Genomic DNA, 20,905 nt, shown 5'->3' on the forward strand with positions numbered 1-20,905 from the left:
GTTATGATGCGCCTTTGTTGCATTTAATTGAGTGTCACGAAGATGTGAATGTGATGACCTCTGCCAAGTGCACAGTACTCTGCTCCACAGTATGATTCGGCAATTGCTGACCTCCAGAGTGCTGTGGCAGCAAGGCCCAGAGAGATCCAGAAAGTTTGGTTGGTGGGCTGTTTCTGGTTTTGAGTGATCTATAGATCTGGCAATGAGTGGGTAGCTGGTACTTGCCTACTTCACACAGTAATCCCAGGAACAATCCACGAGTACTCTGGAAATCTCAAGAAATTTGGGATTATAATGTGTGGTTACAGAGTGCCAGAGCAGGTTATTCAAACTTCCAAAAATTCACGGGGATTGTAGAACACGTAGGAAGGTGGCACATAGAGGGCCTGAAGACTGCCCATTCGGTGTATGGGGTTGCCCCTTTAAACCCTCTTCCATATGCAGTTCATTGCCCAGCAACAGTGGTCACCGACTGAACATGGTGCGAAGGTCACAGTGATTCACTCTGCAACACTGCGAATAATGTCACCCAACATTGCCAAGTTTCTGCTTGTTTCACTCCCCGCTACAAAACCTGCTCATTACCATATTCAAAACACAAACATGTCTGGGTTTCACAGTCTTGTTCCATCCAATTCCATAAACTAACACCCATGGGAATAAAGGAGACATTAACCAACTTGAGAGACAAACTGACTCTGGTTTCTATTGGGGCGAATGGGATCAAAGGTTATGGGGAGAAAGCAGGATTAGGCTATTGAATTGGACGATCAGCCGCGATCGTAATGAATGGCAGAGCAGGCTCGAAGGGCCAAATGGCCTTCTCCTATCTTCTATGTTTCTATGACTCCAAAACACAGTTATCCAAATTCTTCTTCAATATGTCATCATGGGACTAAGAATGGGGAAGAGTGAATTGAAAGGGATTCTTCATAAGCAGCCCATAGAATCCCACAGAATCTTACCTGAATCCTCCAGGAACAGCTGTACTGCCATCAGCACTTTCCCTTGGGGCTGTAGGTCCAGCTGTGGAGTGCGAAGACACAAGTGAAGATTGTAACATCCCCTCATTCAGTCACGCCAAGGAACAGACAACAGGCACTGACTGTGTGGGTGCTTGACATCTCTGTGCAAGAACCACACTCTCCATTCTAAATCACTTTTTTATTATCTCATTTCTGAGTCAGAACATTGACTCCATAACCAAGCTGATACTGCAATGTTACCCTGTCAGATGGTCAGTTACTGAGTGAGGGGTGCCACTGTTGGATGGTCGGATACTGAGTGGGTAGGCTGCACTGTCGAAGAGTCGGTTACTGAATTGGAGGTGGGGAGGGGGGTTGTTCCACTCTTGGATAGTTGGTTACTGAGTTTGGAGGGAGGCACTGTTGGATGCCGAGTAGGTGGACTGCACTGTCGGAGGATCAGTTACTGAGTTGGGGGGGGGCACTCTTGGATAGTTGGTTACTGAGTTGGGGTGGGGCGCACTGTCAGATGGTCGGCAATTGAGGGAGGGCCAGACTGTTGGAGGGTCAGGTTTTCAAACAACACGTTGAACAGAGATCCTAACTTTTTGTTCAGCTAGATATCGAAAGCCATATGATAAGTAGACAAGTCTCCTGGCCCTGATGGAATGCATCCCAGGGTACTAAAAGAGATGGCGGGGGAAATAGCAAAAGCACTAGTGGTAATTTACCAAAATTCACTGGACTCTGGGGTGGTTCCCACAAATTGGAAAACAGCAAACGTGACGCCACTGTTTAAAAAAGGAGGTAGACAAAAGGCGGGTAACTATAGGCCGGTTAGCTTAACTTCTGTAGTAAGGAAAATGCTTGAATCTATCATCAAGGAAGAAATAGCGAGATATCTGGATATAAATTGTCCCATTGGTAAGATGCAGCATGGATTCATAAAGGACAGGTCATGTTTGAATAATTTGGTGGAATTCTTTGAGAACATTACATGCGAGTTGGACAATGGGGAACCTGTGGATGTGGTGTATCTGGATTTTCAGAAATCATTTGACAAGGTGCCGCACAAAAGACTGCTACATAAGATAAAGGTGCACGGTGTTACAGGTAATGTATTAGCATGGATAGAGGATTGGTTAACTAATAGAAAGCAAAGAGTGGGGGTAAATGGGTATTTTTCTGGTTGGCGATCAGTGGTGTGCCTCAGGGATCAGTGTTGGGACCGCAATTGTTTACGATTTACATAGATGATTTGAAGTTGGGGACCAAGTGTCGTGTGTCAAAATTTGCAGATGACACTAAGATGAGTGGCAGAGCAAAGTGTGCAGAGGACGTTGAAAGCCTGCAAAGGGATATAGATAGACTAAGTGAGTGGGCAAGGGTCTGGCAGATGGAGTACAATGTTGGTAAATGTGAGGTCATCCATTTTGGTAGGAATAACAGCAAAATTGATTATTATTTAAATGGTAAAAAATTGCAGCATGCTGCTGTGCAAAGGGACCTGGATGTCCTTGTGCAAGAATCTCAAGGAGTTCGTTTGCAGGTGCAGCAGGTAATTAAGACGACAAATGCAATTTTGTCCTTCATTGCTAGAGGGATGGAGTTTAAAAACAGCGAGGTTATGTTGCAACTATATAAAGGTACAGGTGAGGCCACACCTGGAGTACTGTGTACAGTTTTGATCCCCTTACTTGAGAAAGAATATACTGGCACTGGAGGAGGTGCAGAGGAGATTCACTAGGTTGATTCCGGAGTTGAGAGGGTTGAGAGGTATGAGGAGAGACTGGGGCTATACTCATTGGAATTCAGAAGAATGAGGGGAGATCTTATAGAAACATATAAGATTATGAAGGGAATAGATAAGATAGAAGCAGGGAAGTTGTTTCCACTGGCGGGTGAAACTAGAATTAGGGGGCATGGCCTCAAAATAAGGGGGAGCAGATTTAGGACTGAGTTGAAAGGGTTGTGAATCTGTGGAATTCCCTACCCAGTGAAGCAGTTGAGGTTACCTCATTGAATGTTTTTAAGGCAAGGATAGATAAATGTTTGAACAGGAAAGGAATTAAGGGTTATGGTGAGCGGGTGGGTAAGTGGAGCTGAGTCCACGAAAAGATCAGCCATGATCTTATTGAATGGCGGAGCAAGCTCAAGGGCCAGATGGCCTCCTCCTGCTCCTAGTTCTTATGTTCTTATTTGGAAGCTCCCTCTACACTGGACCCAACAAACACTCCCAGGGCGGGTATGACATGGGTTTAGTGTGAATACAGGCTGATAGTTATTTGTTAGCCCAGCTATAAAGAGCATTGCGAGTTAGCGAGTCATTGAGGTTTACAGCATGGAAACGGGCCCTTTAGCTCAACTTGTCCAAGTCGTCCAGTTTTCCCAATTGCCCGCGTTTGGCCCATATCCCTCTATACCAATCTTACCCATGTAGCTGTCTAAATGCTTTTTAAAAGACAAAATTGTACCCACCTCTAATACTGCCTCTGGCAGCTCGTTCCAGACACTCACCACCCTGTGTGTGAAAAAATTGCCCCTGGGGACACTTTTGTACCTCTCCCTCCTCACCTGAAACCGATTCCCTCTAGTTTTAGACTCCCCTACCTTCGGGAAAAGATATTGACTATCTATGCCCCTCATTATTTTATAGACCTCTATAAGATCACCCCTCAGCCTCCTACGCTCCAGTCTATCCAGCCTCTCCCTATAACTCAAACCATCAAGTCCCGGTAACATCCGAGTAAATCTTTTCTGCACTCTTTCTAGTTTAATAATATCCTCTCTATAATAGGGTGACCAGAATTGCACACAGTATTCCAAGTGTGGCCTTACCAATGACTTGTACAACTTCAACAAGTCGTCCCAATTCCTGTATTCGATGTTCTGACCAATGAAACCAAGAATGCCGAATGTCTTCTTCACCACTCTGTCCACCTGTGACTCCACTTTCAAGGAGCTATGAACCTGTACCCCTAGATCTCTTTGTTCTACAAGTCTCCCCAGTGCCCTACCCTGGTACGATCTACCAAAATGCATCACCTCGCATTCATCCAAATTAAACTCCATCTGCCATTCATCAGCCCACTGGCCCAATTGATCAAGATCCCGTTGCAATCCGAGATAACCTCCGTCTTTGTTTGAAGGCAATCGTCCAGGTGAGGGCAGCAGAGCAGCGGCGCTGATTGGCTGTTTCCGATAGGATTTGCATAGGCGCAGTCACTGCTACCAGAAGGTGGTCTGTGGAGGAGCTGTTGTAAAGGGACAGTTAAACCCAAAACACTACTTCAGTGTTTCCCTCCCCACCTCCTCTGTAACCAAAAAAAAAGTAACGGCCACTGTAAAAAAACCCTCGGATTGCGTAACTGTGTGTAACTCAGTAAAAACAGCACACAGTGAAATGTGACAAATGCATATAGTTTGTTGAAAAAACTGAACTGTAATGAATGTAATGTCTTGGAATTGAGCACTGTAAAATATTGTAAATATGACTGTTTTTTGCACTGTTACTAATCATTAGAAATGTCGTTTCTGTAATGGTTTAGTTAAGAGTATTTATGAATAAAGTATATTTTTGAAATAAAAAAAGTCACGGCCTTTTGGCTAAGATCAAGTGTAGTATCGACATCCTGCAGTTGGTTGAAGTTATGAGGTTATACTGAGGCTTCATTTGAAGCAATTTTTAATAGCGGCATCTCGGCCTTTTGGCCAAGATGCAAATGAGATCCAGCCTTGGAGGAGGTGCAATGCCTGCTCCAATCAGCTTGGATCATGTAGATTAAGCCCAAGGCAGGAAGTGGCCAGCCTGTCTTGTCAGCTTGGATCGGGAGTGTCTCACTTGCTGAGATTTTGAATTGGACTTTGATTGGATTGAATTGGATATAAACAAAAAAAAGTCACTTGGAGGACCACAAGCAGGGGAAAGAAGATTGAGATCCTTTTATACTTTTACCTGTATAAGGGCAATATGGCAACTAGGGCAGTGGTATGCTCCTCCTGCCAGATGTGGGAAATTAGGGAGCAATCTAGTCTCCCTGACACCTTTGTCTGTAGGAAGTGTGTCCAGCTGCAGCTCCTCACAGACCGCATTGTTTGGTTGGAGTGGCAGGTGGATGCACTGCGGAGCATACAGGAGGCAGCACGTGTGATAGACACTAGATACAGGGAAGTTGTCACACCACAGGTTCAGTCAGGTAGATGGATGACCGCCAGGAGAGGCAGGCAGATAGTGCAGGAGTCTCCTGTGACTACTCCCCTTTCAAACAGGTATATCATTTTGGATACTGTTGAGGGGGATAGCCTGTCAGGGGGAGATACCAACAACAGCCAGGCCTGTGACACCACAGCTGGTTCTGCTGTAGAGCAGGGTCGGGCAAAGTGCAAGTGAGCAGTAGTAATAGGGGACTCGCTAGTTAGAGGCACGGACAGGCATTTCTGTGGCTGCGATCAAGACTCCAGGATGTTGTGTTGCCTTCCCGGTGCCATGGTCAAGGACGTCTCTAAGTGGTTGCAGGACATTCTTAATGGGGAGGGTGAGCAGCCAGAAGTCGTTGTACATATTGGTAGCAACGGCATAGGTAGGAAAAGGGAGGGGGTCCTGAAGTGTGAATATAGAGAGTTAGACAGGAGGCTAAAGGTAGTAATTTTTGGACTATTACCGGTGCCACGTGCTAATTAGAGTAGGAATAGGAAGATTAGGCAGATAAATGCGTGGCTTGAGAGCTGGTGCAGGGGGCAGGGATTTAGATTTTTGGATCATTGGGATCTCTTCCGGAGAAGGGCTGACCTATTCAGGAGGGACGGGTTAGACCTGAACTGGAGGGGGACTAATATCCTGGCGGGGAGATTTGCTGGAGCCACTCGAGAGGATAGGCTGAGGGAGCTCGGTCTTTTCTCCTTGGAGAGACGAAGGATGAGAGGAGACCTAATAGAGGTGTATAAGATGTTGAGAGGCATAGATCGGGTGGACTCTCAGGGGTTTTTTCCCAGGGTGGAAATGTCTGCTACGAGAGGACACAGGTTTAGGGTGCTGGGGGGTAGGTACAGGGGAGATGTTAGGGGGAAGTTTTTCATACAGAGGGTGGTGGGCGAATGGAATCGGCTGCCGTCAGTGGTGGTGGAGGCGAACTCAATAGGGTCTTTAAAGAGACTCCTGGATGAGTACATGGAGCTTAATAGGATGGAGGGTTATAGGTAGGTCTAGAAGGTAGGGATGTGTTCGGCACAACTTGTGGGCCGAAGGGCCTGTTTGTGCTGTAGTTTTTCTATGTTTCTATGAAACTAGTTTGGCAAGGGAGTGGGATCCAAAGCAGTAGGGAGACAGAAGAGAAGGTGGAGGACAGCACGGAATTTAAAGAGAGCACATTAAATAGTAAAGGCAGCGTCAGTAATCCTAGTACCCAGACAGATCAGGCAAAAACAAGGCAAAGAGCAAGGGCAGTTCAGATTAAACTGCATTTATTTCAATGCAAGAGGCCTGATGGACAAGGCTGATGAACTCAGGGCATGGATGGGTACATGGGACTGGGATATTTTGGCAATTACTGAAACATGGCTCAGGGAAGGATAGGGCTGGCAGCTCAATGTTCCAGGGTACAGATGCAATAGGAAAGAAAGAACAGGAGGTAAGAGAGGAGGGGGAGTTGCACTTTTCATTAAGGAAAACATCACGGCGGTACTGAGGGGGGATATATCCGAGGGTTTGCCCACTGAGTCTATATGGGTAGAACTGGGAAATAAGAAGGGGGAAATCACTTTGATAGGGTTGTACTATAGGCCCCCAAATAGTCAGCGGGAAATTGAGGAGCAAATATGTAAGGAGATTACAAATAGCTCTGAGAAAAATAGGGTGGTAATTGTAGGGGATTTTAACTTTCCTAACATTGACTGGGACAGCCATAGTATTAGAGGCTTGGGTGGAGAGAAATTTAGAAACATAGAAAAACTACAGCACAAACAGGCCCCTTTCTCTGTAATACACTCCTCAAGACATCACTATTCATTTCCCAAGTTCCCTAACATCCAGGCCTTTCTCAACAGTAAATACTGATGAAAAATATCCATTAAAGATCTCAGCCATCTCTTGTGGATGCGCACATAGATGACTTTGTTGATCCTTAAGAGGCCATACTCTCTCCCTAGTTACTCTTTTGCCCTTTATGTATTTGTAGAAGCTCTTGGGATTCTCCTTTGCCTTATCTGCCAAAACAACCTTGTGTCCCCTTTTTGCCCTCCTGATTTCTCTCTTAACTCTACTCTTAAACCCTCTACACTCTTCAAGGGAAGCTCTTGATCCCAGCTGCCTATGCATGTCACATGCCTCCTTCTTCTTCTAGACCAGGGCCTCAATATACCAAGTCATCCAGGGTTCCCCACTTCTACCAGCCTGCTCTTCACTCTAAAAAGGAATGTGCTTATCCTGAACCCTGGTTAGTACAGTTTTGAAAGCCTCCCATTTACCAGACGTCCCTTTGCTTGCCAACAAACTTCTCCAATCAACTTTTGAAAGTCTCTGTCTAATACCATCAAATTTGGCCTTGCCCCAATTTAGAATTTTAACTTTTGGGCCAGACCTATCATTCTCCACAGCTACCTTAAAACTAGTGGAATTATGGTCACTGGTCTCAGTGATCCCTCACTAACACTTCTGTCACCTGCCCTTCCTTATTTCCTAAGCGGAGGTCAGGTTTCTCCCCCCCCCCCCGCCGAGAAATTCCTCCTGAATACACTCAGCAAATTTCTCTCCATCCAAGCCCCAAATACTATGGCTATACCAGTCAATGTTGAGAAAGTTAAAGTCCCCGACTATTACCACCCTATTTTTCTTGGAGCTATCTGTAATCACCTTACATATTTGCTCCTCAATTTCCCGCTGACTATTTGGGGCCCTATAGTACAATCCTATCAAAGGGTAGAACTATTTCTCAGTTCTACCCATGTAGACTCAGTGGTCAAACCCTCAGAAATATTCCCTCTCAGTACGGCTGTGACGTTTTCCCTAATCAAAACACAATTCCCCCTCCTCTCTTACTTCCTGTTCTATCTTTCCTATAGCATCTGTACCCTGGAACATTGAGCTGCCAGTCCTGTCCCTCCCTTAGCCATGTTTCAGTAATAGCTATAATATCCCAGCTCCATGTACCCATCATCTGCCTTGCCTGTCAGGCCTCTTGCATTGAAATAAATGCAGTTTAATCTGGACATCCCTTGCTCTCTGTCTTGCTTTTGCCTGACCTGTCTAAAATTACTGACACTGCCTTTACTATCTAACGTGCTCTCTTTAACTTCTATGCTGTCCTCAACCTTCTCTTCTGTCTCCCTACTGTTTTGGGTCCCACCCCCTGCTAAGGCATGCATTTAGAAATTATTTTTTCTGCTGATTCTCTCTTAGGCACTCCTGTTACTTCTTTCCTGCTGTTTAACCATTTATGTAGCAATGGAATCAGAATATGACAATTGAGCAGTAAATGGAATGTTTGCTGGCCTCTGCCCTGTTGGCTCTTCTGCTGATCCTCCTTGCTGCTATTTTGAAGATATCAGATTGAACTTCCTTTTTCTTGCTGATGTCACACTGTGCTGCACACGGCCCCGATGCAGCCTGCACAAAGCCAGCTAACCGACACTTACCCAGAACTCTGCCTTGCCATTGCCTTTCTTGCAGCGTTCTGCAAGGACCGAGACCCCCACAGTCACCTCAGACAGAGGCTCCTCTGCACTCCTCATTAGCACAATCTGGATCACACGTCCTTCATATATGTGAGCATCAAAGGAAGACTTCCAGTTTGGATACATAGTTGGCTTCTTCTGAACCAGAGTTTTTCCACGTTCTGCTCAAAGACAAATAACACAACTTATCAGCAGGGGCAGGAGGGTTCGGGTTGTGGAAAACAGTGACAGGTGGCCACATTGTGTGACGAGAACAGAACTAGGAATCAAACCCACGGTCAGCCTGTCCCAAACCGTCAAAATTGGAACTCTAACAGAACACAATGAAATACTCATATTCCCTTATTTTAAATATCAGAACTCCTGTTCGCTTGTCATTTCCATCCCTGTGACAGGGTCAGCAGCAGCCCACATACCTTTTGTCACTTTGCCTTAAAACATTCTTTTCCACTTAATGTTAGAGTAACTATGATCACTTGGTCCTTGCTGCTTAGACCACATGATGTTACTGATTGGGAGCAGATCACTAACTTCCTCATCATGTATTCACGCTGCGTTACTAATATTGCTTGGCTGAGAGTGTGTCTAGTTGCGAAGCCAGTGACTTCCTTTCAATACTGACAGACAATTTAAGCAACCCGGGACACTGGCTCCTCCTCAGTATCCCTCCCCAATTATCCACTTCAGTTGCTTTCCACCAAATATCACATCCTGCATTATCATTTTTGGATTTTTAAAAAATTCATTGGTGGGACATGAGCATTGCTGGCTTACCAACATTTATTGCCCATCCCTAGTTGCCCTTGTTCAGAGAGCAGTCGAGAATCAACCACATTAGACTGCCAAAGTCCAGCTGTTAGTTTTCTAGATCACATGGTTGGGGGGGTGTGGGGGGGGGGGGGGGGGGGGGGGGGGGAGGGTGTGGGGAGGAGAGAGAGAGAGGGGCGGGGGGCTACAGAGGACTCCCTCCCACCCCTCAAGACCCTACTGGGGTGAGGGGGGCAGTGGAGGAGACTGGTTCCCTGGAATCTCAAGAGTTGCAACTTTCGTACCCGTCGTCAAGGCTTCCTTCACCTTCACGGCAACGAATGGTGGCTGAGTTTCGGCTGAATTTAAGACAGGTCCCACCTCGTAGGAGTTAAATGAGAGGCGAAGGAATGGAGCCATAACTCAAACGTCGGAGGCTCTGGATAACGAGAAGAAACAAATTTCAATTAAAACCTAAAATGAATCATTGTGAAAATCAAAGCTTTAATTACACAAGAAATAGAAGCAGGAGGCGGCCACCACGCTCTCCAAGCCTGCCTGCCACGCAATACAATCATGGCTGAACTATGCCGGCCTCAACTCCTTTTCTCTGCCATTTCCCCATAGCCTCTATTCCTCAATCTATCAAATATTTATCCACCTCCACTTTAAATACTCCTAATGATCCAGCCTCCACCACCCTTTGGGGCGCTGAATTCCAGACATGCACCACTCTCAGAGAAGAAATTTCTACACACCTCAGTTTTAAATGACCAGCCCTTTATCTTGTAGTTATGTCCCCTTGTTCGCGACTCTCCCATTAGTGAAAATATCTCTCCATCTACCCTGTCAAGCCCCCTCAGAATCTTATGTTTGGATAAGGTCATCCCTCACTCTTCTAAACACCAAGGATATGCATCCAGACTACTTAGTCTCTCTCTCAATAGGACACCCCTCTCATCCCAGAACTCATTTATTCCCATTCTAAGGGTGAGATTTTCCCAAAAATATTATAAGTGCCGAACGAGCGAGAAAACGGGAGAGCTTCAGAGCAGCTTTTTGGGTGAGTTTGAACTCGCAATCTTATGACACGTCACTTTTTTGAACAGAACTGCGATTCTCGCCAGTAAGGGGGAGAGGGAGGGCAGAGACTTTGAGCTCACCGGTAAAGCCTGTTGCAGACTGCTTTTGACAGGTGTGTGTGTGTGTGTGTGTGTGTGTGTGTGTGACGCAATGTCCATCTGTTGATTCCGCTGGAACCCCACCCTCCAGCCTCTTTCACCCCTGCCTGCAATTCCCCACACCCCCGGTTGATCACTACCACTGCAGACTTCCCCTCCCACCAATCCTCACTCCTGCAGAGTTCGCCCCTCCCGCCGCCGATCACCAATGTGCAGAGCTCCCCCCATCCACCCCCCGCTGCCAAACCATCCCTGCAAAGCTCCCCCCCGTACCCCCTTCGCTGCAGAACCGACCCCCTGCAGAGCTCCCTCCCTGGCTAATCACTCCTGCTGAATTCCCCCTCCGTCGATCACCTGCAGGCAGAGCTCCCCTCTTGCCTCACCCCCCCCGCCTCTCCCATTTGCAGAGCTCCTTCCCCGGCCCTACCTTGCTCTCCCCTTGCCTCCCTCCATCATTGCCCCACTTGGGCACCACCCCCTGCCCATGGCACAGTTATGGTGCCAGGGCAGCACTGACCCATGAGCACTGCCGGCCACACTCCTGGAGCTTCAATGGTTTGCGATCCCCACCAGCGTGGCCATCACATCTGGTCCCTGTTCTCAGAAACAGCCCAGATGGCCGGGTTAATGACACGCAACGCAGCTGTCTGGAAAGATCGCTCCTTCTGTGTTTTCTATGTGACAGCCAGTTTTCAATCAATTATACCAGCTGAAGGTTCTTCATGTTAGTTAGGATTTTCATCAAAAGGCAGAATCCATCCATATAGCAGCAACATTGGCAATTTTCATTTAAACATGGTCAGGGAGCAAAGTTAGAAATAGAGACACCAGTATTAGGTCCATGCAACTTGGGTCTTTTTCCTTCATTCATGGGATATGGGTGTTGCTGGCTAGGCCAGCATTTATTTCCTATCCCCAATTGTCCTCGAGAAGGTGCTGGTGAGCTGCAATTCCCGTGGTATTGCAAAGGGATTTCCAGCAGTTTGACTCAGCAACAGTGAAGGAACGATGATACAGTTCCAAGTCAGGATAGACAGATACTTGGAGGGGTACTTGCAGTCGGTGGTGCTCCCACGTGTCTATTGGCCTTGTCCTTCTAAATGGTAGCAGTTGTGGCTGCATAAGGAGGCTTGGCGAACTGCTGCAGTGCATCTTGTAGATGGTAACACAACTGTCACTGTGCGTCCGTGGGGAAGGGAGTGAACGTTTGTGGATGGGATGCCAATCAAGCAGGCTGCTTTATGCTGGATGGTGTCAAATTTAAGTGTTGTTGGAACTGAACTCATTCACGCAACTAGAGAGGGGCAGAAAGAGACCGTTCAATCTATCATGCTTGCTCTGCCATTAAATAAGATCAAGCTGATCTGGTTTGGTCTCAAAGCCACTTTTCTGTCTCCCGCCCATAATTGTGATTCCCTTGTCTAACAAAATCTATCTAACTCAGCCTTGCATTAGTCTGGGCCTCTAAGTTACTCGTTCAGGGACATTATTACTGTGTCCCATAGGGATCAGTGCTGGGACCCTTGCTGTTTGTTGCATACATTAATCAAATGGATGTGAACATAGAAGATAGAATTAATAAGTTAGCAGATGACATGAAAATTGGTGGTGGTGTTGATAGTGAGGAGGATGGTCTTAGGCTACAGACTGACATTGATCAGCTGGTAAATTGGGCAGAGCAATGGCAGATGGAATTTAATCCCGTTAAGTGTGAGGTGAGGCACTGGGAGGTCCAATAAGGGCAGGATTTACACAATGAACGATCGGTCCCGAGGGAGTACTGAGGAATAAAGGGACTTTGGTGTTTCAGTCCATAGATCCCTGAAGGTGGCAGCACAGGTAGATAGGCTGATGAAAACGGCATATGGAATGCTTACCTTCATTAGCCGGGGAATAGAATATAGGAGCAGGGAGGTCTTAGTACACTTTATAAACATTGGTTAGGCCATAGAGGGAATAGTGTGTGCAATTCTGGTTGCCACACTATCAGAAGGACCTGACTGCACTGGAGAGGGTGCAGAGGAGATTCACCAAGATGTTGCCTGGGATTGGGGGGAGGGGGGGGGGGGGGGGGGGTCGTGTTACAGCCATAGTTAGAGTGCAGAAAAAGATCAACTTAATGGTCCATTCAAAAGTCTGATGGCAGCAGGGGGGAAGCTGTTCTTGAGTTGGTTGGTACGTGTCCTCAGACTTTTGTAACTTTTTCCCCCCAGCGGAAGAAGGTGGAAGAGAATATGTCCGGGGTGTGTGGGGTCCTTAATTCTGCTGGCTGCTTTTCTGAGGCAGCGGGAAGTGTAGACAGAGTCAATGGATGGGACGCTGGTTTGAGTGATGGACTGGGCTTCGTTCATGACCCTTTGTAGTTTCTTGCGGTCTTGAACAGAGCAGGAGCCATACCTAGGTGCGATACAACCAGGAAGGGTACTTCCTATGGTGCATCTGTAAAGGTTGGTGAGAGTCATAACAGACAGCCAAATTTCCTTAATCTTTGAGAGTATTGATAGCAGAGGGATCTGGGTGTACAGGTACACAGGTCACTGAAAGTGGCAATGCAGGTGGAGAAGGTAGTCAAGAAGGCATATGGCATGCTTGCCTTCATCAGTCAGGGCATTGAGTTTAAAAATTGGCAAGTCATGTTTGCAGCTTTATAGAACCTTAGTTAGGCCGCACTCGGAATATAGTGTTCAATTCTGGTCGCCACACTACCAGAAAGTTGTGGAGGCTTTGGAGAGGGTACAAAAAAGATTTACCAGGATGTTGCCCGGCATGGAGAGCATTAGCTATGAGGAGAGGTTGGAGAAACTTGGTTTGTTCTCACTGGAACAACAGAAGTTGAGGGATGACCCGATAGGAGTCTACAAGATTATGAGGGGCATGGGCAGAGTGGATAGTCAGAAGCTTTTTCCCAGGGTGGAAGAGTCAATTACTAGGGGGCATAGGTTTAAGGTGCGAGGGGCACGGTTTAAAGGAGATGTATGAGACAAGTTTTTTTTGACACAGAGGGTGGTGGGTGCCAGGAACGCGTTGCCGGGGGAGGTAGTGGAAGCAGATACGATAGTGAAGTTTAAGGGGCGTCAGGACAAATACATGAATAGGATGGGAATAAAGGGATATGGTCCCGAGAAGGGTAAGGGGTTTTAGTTCAATCGGGCAGCATGGTTGGTGCAGGCTTGGGCCTGTTCCTGTGCAGGCCGAAGGGCCTGTTCCTGTGCTGTAATTTTCTTTGTTCTGAGAAAGTGAAGGTGTTGATGGGCTTAACTAGAGCTGATAGAGGTATACAAAATTTTGAGGGGCTAGATAGGGTAGATCATAAGAATCTTTTCCCCATGGCAGAGGTGTCCAAGACCAGAGGGCAAAGGTTTAAGGTGAGGAGTAAGTGGTTTAGAGGGGATCTGAGGAAATTGTTTTTCACCTAGAGGGTGGTGGAAATATGGAGCATGCTGCCTGGGAGGGTGGTGGAGCATCTGGACGAGCACTTAAATCGCCAAGGCATAGGAGGCTGTGGACCAAGTGTTGGTAAATGGGATTAGTGTAGATTGATATTTGATGGTCAGCATAGACATAGTTAGCACAGCTGCCTCATAGCGCCAGGGACCTGGGTTCAATTCCAGCCTTGGGTGACGGTCTGTGTGGAGTTGCACATTCTTCCCGTGTCTGCATGGGTTTCCTCTGTGTGCTCCTCCCACAGTCCAAAGATGTGCGGGTTTGTTGGACTGGCTATGCTAAAAAAAAAATTGCTCCGTAGGTAAATACGTGGGTTTACTGGGATAGGGCTGGGTGGGACTGTTGTCGGTACAAGCTCAATGGGCCAAATGGCCTCTTTCTGTACTCAAGGCATTCTATAGACAGGCCTGAGGTGTTTTTCAAACTGGAAGCCTGTGATCAGTGGTGTGCCTCAGGGATCAGTGCTGGGTCCACTGTTATTTGTCATTTATATTAATGATTTGGATGAGAATATAAGAAGCATGGTTAGTAAGTTTGCAGATGACACTAAGATTGGTGGCATAGTGGACAGTGAAGAAAGTTATCTCCATTTGCAACGGGATCTTGATCAATTTGGAGTTTAATTTAGACAAATGCGAGGTAATGCATTTTGGTAGATTGAACCAGGGCAGGACTTACTCTGGTAATGGTAAGGCGTTGGGGAGAGTTACAGAACAAAGAGATCCAGGGGTACATGTTCATAGCTCCTTGAAAGTAGAGTCGCAGGTGGACAGAGTGGTGAAGAAGGCATTCGGCATGCTTGGTTTCATCGGTCAGAACATTGAATACAGGAGTTGGGACATCTTGTTGAAGTTGTACAAGACATTGGTAAGGCCACACTTGGAATACTGTGTGCAATTCTGGTCACCCTATTATAGAGAGGATGTTATTAAACTAGAAAAAGAGTGTAGAAAAGATTTACTAGGATGCTACCGGGACTTGATGGATTGAGTTATAAGGAGAGGCTGAATAGACTGGGACTTTTTTCTCTGGAACGTAGGAGGCTGAGGGGTGACCTTATAGAGGTCTATAAAATAATGAGGGGCATAGACAAGGTAGATAGTCAATATCTTTTCCCAAAGGTAGGGGAGTCTAAAACTAGAGGGCATAGGTTTAAGGTGAGAGGAGAGAGATACAAAAGTGTCCAGAGGAGCAATTTTTTCACAGAGGGTGGTGAGTGTCTGGAACAAGCTGCCAGAGGTAATAGTAGAGGCGGGTACAATTTTATCTTTTTAAAAGCATTTAGATAGTGACATGGGTACGATGGGTATAGAGGGATACGGGTCAAATGCGGGCAATTGGGATTAGTTTAGGGGTTTTATAAAAGGCGGCATGGACAAGTTGGGCCGAAGGGCCTGTTTCCATGCTGTAAACCTCTATGACTCTAAGTCAGTGGAAGCTGGTATCCCTTCACAAGATTCCTTTTTATTTACAAGCTCTATTTAAATTCATAGAGTGTTACAAGCTCTGAGTCAGCATCTGGAATGCCAGGAGACCTGACACTCCCAGTTACATATATACACACACACAACAAAGGCTCCCTGGACAAGCATTAAACAAGCTCAGAGAGTTCATATTCTAAGAGGCCAAACTCAATGCCTCATTGAAGTCATTATGCCCCCGGGGTCCATATCTTCCAACTCAACATCCAATGTTGGAGGGGTGTATCTGATAGGTGCCCATCTCTTTCATAGTGAGCGCCGGAGTTCTAACTCGCCTCCTTCCTCGGGCAGCAGAGGAGTAGCTGCAGTTTCATCGGCAGTTTCCATTTTGGACTCCGAAGCTTTAACTACGGTCTGGGAGGACTCTCCTCGTTCTCAGCCCGCTTGGCCGAGTCGACTTTGAGACAGACAGTAGTTGAGGCCCGCACCTGATCTAATTGTTTTTTCAGGAGGAACACTCCCACTCACACTTAGTAAGATACAGGACCCATCCTGGACACTACTGTTCCCAGTAACCATGTGGAACATTTGTGTAGTTCTTCACCCAGGCTTTCACGACTTCCAATTGCCTCTCCTGGTGACTACTGTCATGGAGTCTGCGTTGGGCCTGTTGTTGCCTTTCCATCTTTCCTCTCCCCCCCCCGCCAGGTTTGGGAACAGCAATGTGTACCTCTATGGGTGCTATTCCCATAGTGGCATGTGAGGTTGTCCTGTAGTCAAATATCCATCGGGAGAGTCTGGTGTCTATTTATGTTGCTGGCTGTTTTCTAATCCGGCTTTCAAAGTCTGAACCGCTCTTTCCGCGAGCCTGTTCAACACCGGATGGTACGGTACCATCCTGATATGTCGAACCCCATTTGGATTCATCAACTGGCTGGTGGAAGCCGGTTCAGCCTATGGCTGAATTCCATTCAAAGTATGTTCACTTTGAATGGACATCCACTATGACCAAAAACATCGAACCCATGAATGGGTCTGCATAATCCACATGCAGCCAAGTCCATGGTCTGCCTGGCCATTCCCATAATGCAGGGGAGCAGCTGGTGGCAACTTTAGACCTTGCTGGCATTCCTGGCACCGACCCACTAGTGCCACTATGTCTGTACCCATTCCAGGCCACCAAACATAGCTCTTGGCCAGCATCTTCATCTTGGACACTCCTGGGTGGCTGTGATGTAGTTCAGCCAGTATGGCACAGCAGCCCTGACTCAGAACAACTACTCATGCTCCCCATAGCAGCATTCCATCTTCTACTTTTTCTTTAAAGGGTTTTTTCTTTAAAAATATCTAAACCCGGAAGTGGTCGCGCAGGGAGGTCTGGGAGAGAGAGATTTTTTTTTTTTAAAAAGTTACTCACCTCAGTGAATCGGCCTCATTGCGTCTTGGAAGTGCAGCAGAGAGGGAGAGATTCGCGAGAGGAGTGCTGCGGGTAAGCGCTGTTATTTTTAACTTACTTTTTCGCGGGTTTTTTCTTTAAAAATATCTAAACCCGGAAGTGGTCGCGCAGGGAGGTCTGGGAGAGAGAGATTTTTTTTTTTAAAAGTTACTCACCTCAGTGAATCGGCCTCATTGCGTCTTGGAAGTGCAGCAGAGAGGGAGAGATTCGCGAGAGGAGTGCTGCGGGTAAGCGCTGTTATTTTTAACTTACTTTTTCGCGGGTTTTTTCTTTAAAAATATCTAAACCCGGAAGTGGTCGCGCAGGGAGGTCTGGGAGAGAGAGATTTTTTTTTTTTCCCCAATAAATTGGAACAGAGAGGAATCCCAATACTCTACACTTGTAGAGTATCCCACCCTCCCTCCTCCTCTAACCTAAAAAAAAAGACCCAGTGAGAGCAGGGCTTTGGAGAAAACAGGAGGAGGAAAGGTAAGTTTAAAATTTTCATTCACTTTTTTTTCCCTGTGTGTTTAAAGGGGCAATTATGAGTGTGAGGCCAGTATGTTGTTCCCAATGTAGGATGTGGGAGGTCCTGGAGGCTCCTAGCCTCCCGGACGACCATATCTGTGCTGGGTGTGTTGAGCTGCGGTTCCTAAGGGACCATGTTAGGGAACTGGAATTGCAGCTCGAGGACCTTCGCCGGGTTAGGGATAGTGAGGAGGTCATTGACAGGAGCTATCGGCAGGTGGTCACACCGGGACCACGGGAGGAAGGTAACTGGGTAACAGTGAGGAAGGAGAAAACTCAGTTGATGGTGAGCACCCCGGTGGATGTGCCCCTTAATAATAAGTACTCCTGTCTGAGTACTACTGGGGTGGACAGCCCACCTGGGGGAAGCAGCGGTGGCAGTGTCTCTGGAGCTGAGCCTGGCCCAGTAGTGCAAAAGGGTAAGGAAAGGAGGGTAGTGCTAATTGGGGACTCTACGGTGAGTGGGTCAGATAGGCGTTTTTGCGGACAAAGACGGGACTCTCGGATGGTGGTTTGCCTCCCTGGTGCAGGGGTCCGGGATGTCTCTGGTCGAGTCCCAGAAATCCTGAAGGGGGAGGGAGAGGAGCCGAAGGTCGTGATGCATATAGGTACTGCTGACATAGGTAGGAAGAGGGAAGGGGTCATGAAAAGAGAATATAGGGAGTTAGGTAGACAGCTGAGAAAGAGGAATGCAAAGGTAGTAATCTCGGGATTGCTGCCTGTGCCGCGGGAGAGTGAGAACAGGAATCGGTGGAGAATGAATGCGTGGCTGAGGGACTGGAGCAAGGGACAAGGATTTGGGTACTTGGATCATTGGGACGTCTTTTGGGGCAGGTGTGACCTGTTTAAAAAAGACGGGTGGCACTTGAATCCCAGGGGGACCAATATCCTGGCGGGAAGGTTGGCTAAGGCTACTGGAGAGACTTTAAACTAGAAAGGTTGGGGGGAGGGAATCGAAATGAGGGGACAGAGCGAGGAGGTTAGCTCGCAAATAGATAAGGAATGTAAACAGGGTAAGAGGGAGGTTAGACGAGTGATGGAGAAGGGAAGTGCTCAGGCTGAAGGTCTGAGATGTGTCTATTTTAATGCCAGGAGTGTAGTGAATAAAGTGGATGAGCTTAGAGCGTGGATTGCTGCTTCGAATTGTGATGTGGTGGCCATTACGGAGACTTGGATGTCTCAGGGACAGGACTGGGTGCTTCAGGTGCCGGGTTTTAGATGTTTCAGGAAGGACAGGGAGGGAGGCAAGAGAGGGGGGGGGGGGGGGAGTGGCACTGTTGATCAGGGATAGTGTCACGGCTGTAGAGAAGGTGGACGCCGTGGAGGGATTGACGACGGAGTCTCTGTGGGTGGAGGTTAGGAACAGGAAGGGGTCGGTAACGTTGCTGGGTGTTTTCTATAGGCCGCCCAATAGTAACAGAGATGTTGAGGAGCAGATGGGGAAACAGATCCTGGAGAGATGTAGGAATAACAGAGTTGTCGTGATGGGAGATTTTAATTTCCCAAACATAGATTGGAATATCCCTAGGGCTAGGGGTTTGGATGGAGAGGAGTTTGTTAGGTGTGTCCAGGAGAGTTTCCTGACACAGTATGTGGATAAGCCTACTAGAGGAGAGGCTGTACTTGATCTGGTGCTGGCTAATGAACCTGGACAGGTGGAGGATCTCTCGGTGGGTGAGCATCTTGGGGATAGCGATCATAATTCTATCTCCTTCATGATAGCATTGGAAAGAGATAGGATCAGGCAGGCTAGGAAAGTGTTTCTCTGGAGTAAAGGGAAATACAGTGTCATCAGGGAGGAAATTAGACGGGTAAATTGGAAGGAGGCATTCTTGGGGAAAAGTACCGAAGGAAAGTGGAGGATTTTCAAGGAATGTTTGTCTGGAGCTCTGCATGACAATGTTCCGATGAGACAGGGGGGTGTTGGTAGGGTACGGGAACCGTGGTGCACGAAGGTTGTGATGAACCTGGTGAATAAGAAAAGAGAGGCGTACAGAAGGTTCAGAGAGCTAGGAGGTGTTAAGGATTTAGAGGAGTATACGGGATGTAGGAAGGAGCTTAAGAAGGAAATTAGGAGAGCGAGAAGGGGTCATGAGAAGGCCTTGGCGGGTAAGATTAAGGAGAATCCCAAGGCTTTCTACAAATATGTCAAGAGTAAAAGGATGAGATGTGAAGGCATAGGACCCTTAAAAGGTGAAGGGGGAAAAGTTTGTGCGGAACCGTTAGAAATGGCGGAGCTGCTTAATGAATACTTTACCTCGGTATTCACGGTGGAAAGGGATCTGGGTGGTTGTACTGCTGGTTTGCGGTGGACAGAAAGGATCGAGCATGTGGACATAAAGAAAGAGGATGTGTTGGAACAATTGAATGGCATCAAGGTTGGTAAGTCGCCGGGACCGGATGGGATGTACCCCAGGTTACTGTGGGAGGCGAGGGAGGAGATTGCGGAGCCTTTGGCGATGATCTTTGCATCGTCGATGGAGACGGGAGAGGTTCCGGAGGATTGGAGGATTGCAGATGTGGTCCCTATATTCAAGAAAGGGAACAGGGACAGCCCGGGAAATTACCGACCGGTGAGTCTAACCTCAGTGGTTGGTAAGTTGATGGAGAGGATCCTGAGAGACAGGATTTATGATCATCTAGAGAAGTTTAGTATGATCAAAAGTAGTCAGCACGGCTTTGTCAAGGGCAGGTCGTGCCTTACGAGCCTGGTTGAGTTCTTTGAAAATGTGACCAAACACATTGACGAAGGAAGAGCGGTGGATGTGGTCTATATGGACTTCAGCAAGGCGTTCGATAAGGTCCCCCATGCAAGACTTCTTGAGAAAGTGAGAGGGCATGGGATCCAAGGGGCTGTTGCCTTGTGGATCCAGAACTGGCTTGCCTGCAGAAGGCAGAGAGTGGCTGTGGAGGGGTCTTTCTCTGCATGGAGGTCAGTGACCAGTGGAGTGCCCCAGGGATCTGTTCTGGGACCCTTGCTGTTTGTCATTTTCATAAATGACCTGGATGAGGAAGTGGAGGGATGGGTTGGTAAGTTTGCTGACGACACCAAGGTAGGTGGTGTTGTGGATAGTTTGGAGGGATGTCAGAAGTTGCAGCGAGACATAGATAGAATGCAAGACTGGGCGGAGAAGTGGCAGATGGACTTCAACCCGGATAAGTGTGTGGTGATCCATTTTGGCAGATCCAATGGGATGAAGCAGCAATATAATATGAAGGGTACCATTCTTAGCAGTGTAGAGGATCAGAAGGACCTTGGGGTCCGGGTCCATAGGACTCTTAAATCGGCCTCGCAGGTGGAGGATGCGGTCAAGAAGGCGTACGGCGTACTGGCCTTCATTAATCGAGGGATTGAGTTTAGGAGTCGGGAGATAATGCTGCAGCTTTATAGGACCCTGGTTAGACCCCACTTGGAGTACTGCGCGCAGTTCTGGTCACCTCATTACAGGAAAGATGTTGAAGCCATTGAAAGGGTGCAGAGGAGATTTACAAGGATGTTGCCTGGATTGGGGGGCA

General features: G+C 47.4%; 1 protein-coding gene across 3 annotated transcripts in view; it reads right to left on the bottom strand.

The window, feature by feature from the left end:
- The window catches only part of LOC144491778 (protein kinase C delta type-like), a 173,172-nt gene that overhangs the window by 94,192 nt on the left and 58,075 nt on the right, over positions 1-20,905 (bottom strand). For all 3 annotated transcript variants that reach the window (XM_078210038.1, XM_078210039.1, XM_078210040.1), the window contains exons 2-4: positions 9,686-9,819; positions 8,595-8,794; positions 966-1,026 (exon numbers count right to left, since the gene is read on the bottom strand). In XM_078210038.1, coding sequence (XP_078066164.1) covers positions 966-1,026; positions 8,595-8,794; positions 9,686-9,800 — 376 coding nt within the window. In that variant the 5' untranslated portion in view covers positions 9,801-9,819. The remainder of the gene's footprint in view (positions 1-965; positions 1,027-8,594; positions 8,795-9,685; positions 9,820-20,905) is intronic.

Source organism: Mustelus asterias, chromosome 3 (genome assembly GCF_964213995.1).
Source record: "Mustelus asterias chromosome 3, sMusAst1.hap1.1, whole genome shotgun sequence".
Taxonomy (NCBI): Eukaryota; Metazoa; Chordata; class Chondrichthyes; order Carcharhiniformes; family Triakidae; genus Mustelus; species Mustelus asterias.